Source organism: Sphaeroforma arctica (assembly GCF_001186125.1).
Source record: "Sphaeroforma arctica JP610 unplaced genomic scaffold supercont1.12226, whole genome shotgun sequence".
In the NCBI taxonomy this organism is placed as follows: Eukaryota; class Ichthyosporea; order Ichthyophonida; genus Sphaeroforma; species Sphaeroforma arctica.
In genome coordinates, this window is record NW_014028332.1 from 1 (window position 1) to 751 (window position 751).

The 751-nt window shown below is 41.1% G+C and overlaps 1 protein-coding gene across 1 annotated transcript; it reads right to left on the minus strand.

Annotated features, from left to right (window-relative positions):
• Positions 1-392: 392 nt before the first annotated feature.
• SARC_17817 (hypothetical protein) lies at positions 393-604 on the minus strand (the record flags this gene model as incomplete). The annotated part of the gene is made up of 1 exon (XM_014288095.1): positions 393-604. A coding segment is annotated over one exon (212 nt), but the record flags the coding sequence as incomplete, so codon positions are not given.
• Between the last annotated feature and the right edge of the window lie 147 nt (positions 605-751).

A 751-nucleotide genomic window follows, 5' to 3' on the forward strand; every position in this document is an offset into this window, starting at 1 on the left:
ATATATGGAATATTTATATATTTATATGTATAGAACAATACAAAGTTTCAAGTTGTGACGCACATGTGTAATAATATATCACTAACAACAAAAAACTGAGAACATCATTACGTACATACTCACAAACCTGTGAAGCGACCGGTTGTAGGACTGTAGAAAGCTATCCAGCGCATCTGCAAGCAATGTGAATACAGATCCAGAAACAGGCAACCTGTCTGACTGAGCTTAACACACGCACTCATACATTTCAATATAATATTAAACACAATACAAACGCAATAAATATAATAGCACACGAACAAACACTTCAGTATATCGTTACACCTACACGTATATACAAATATACAACCAAGTACGTCGGTATACAGACAAGCACATACACCCCCACACACCTGGGTAGGAACTGGCTGTAGGCCTGCAGATAGTCCTCCAAAGCATACGCCAACGCTGCAAATACCGACACAGGCTCAGGCAACATGTTAGGCTGAGTATGCTCACACGCACTCAGACACTCCTGTAGTGCCTGTGACACAGCAGATAGGCGTGCACTGTACTGTTCTAAAAATAGAAAGGTCTGAGGGCATACGTGGCCCTCGGCGTTCATGGATAGGAATTCAAGGTGCAGCTGATCTGTGATATAGGGTTTGGGGATTGAATAGAAAAGGGGTGATGGTGGTGTGAATATATATATATATATATATGTGTGTGTGTGTGTGTGTGTGTGTGTGTGTGTGTGTGTGTGTGTATATAT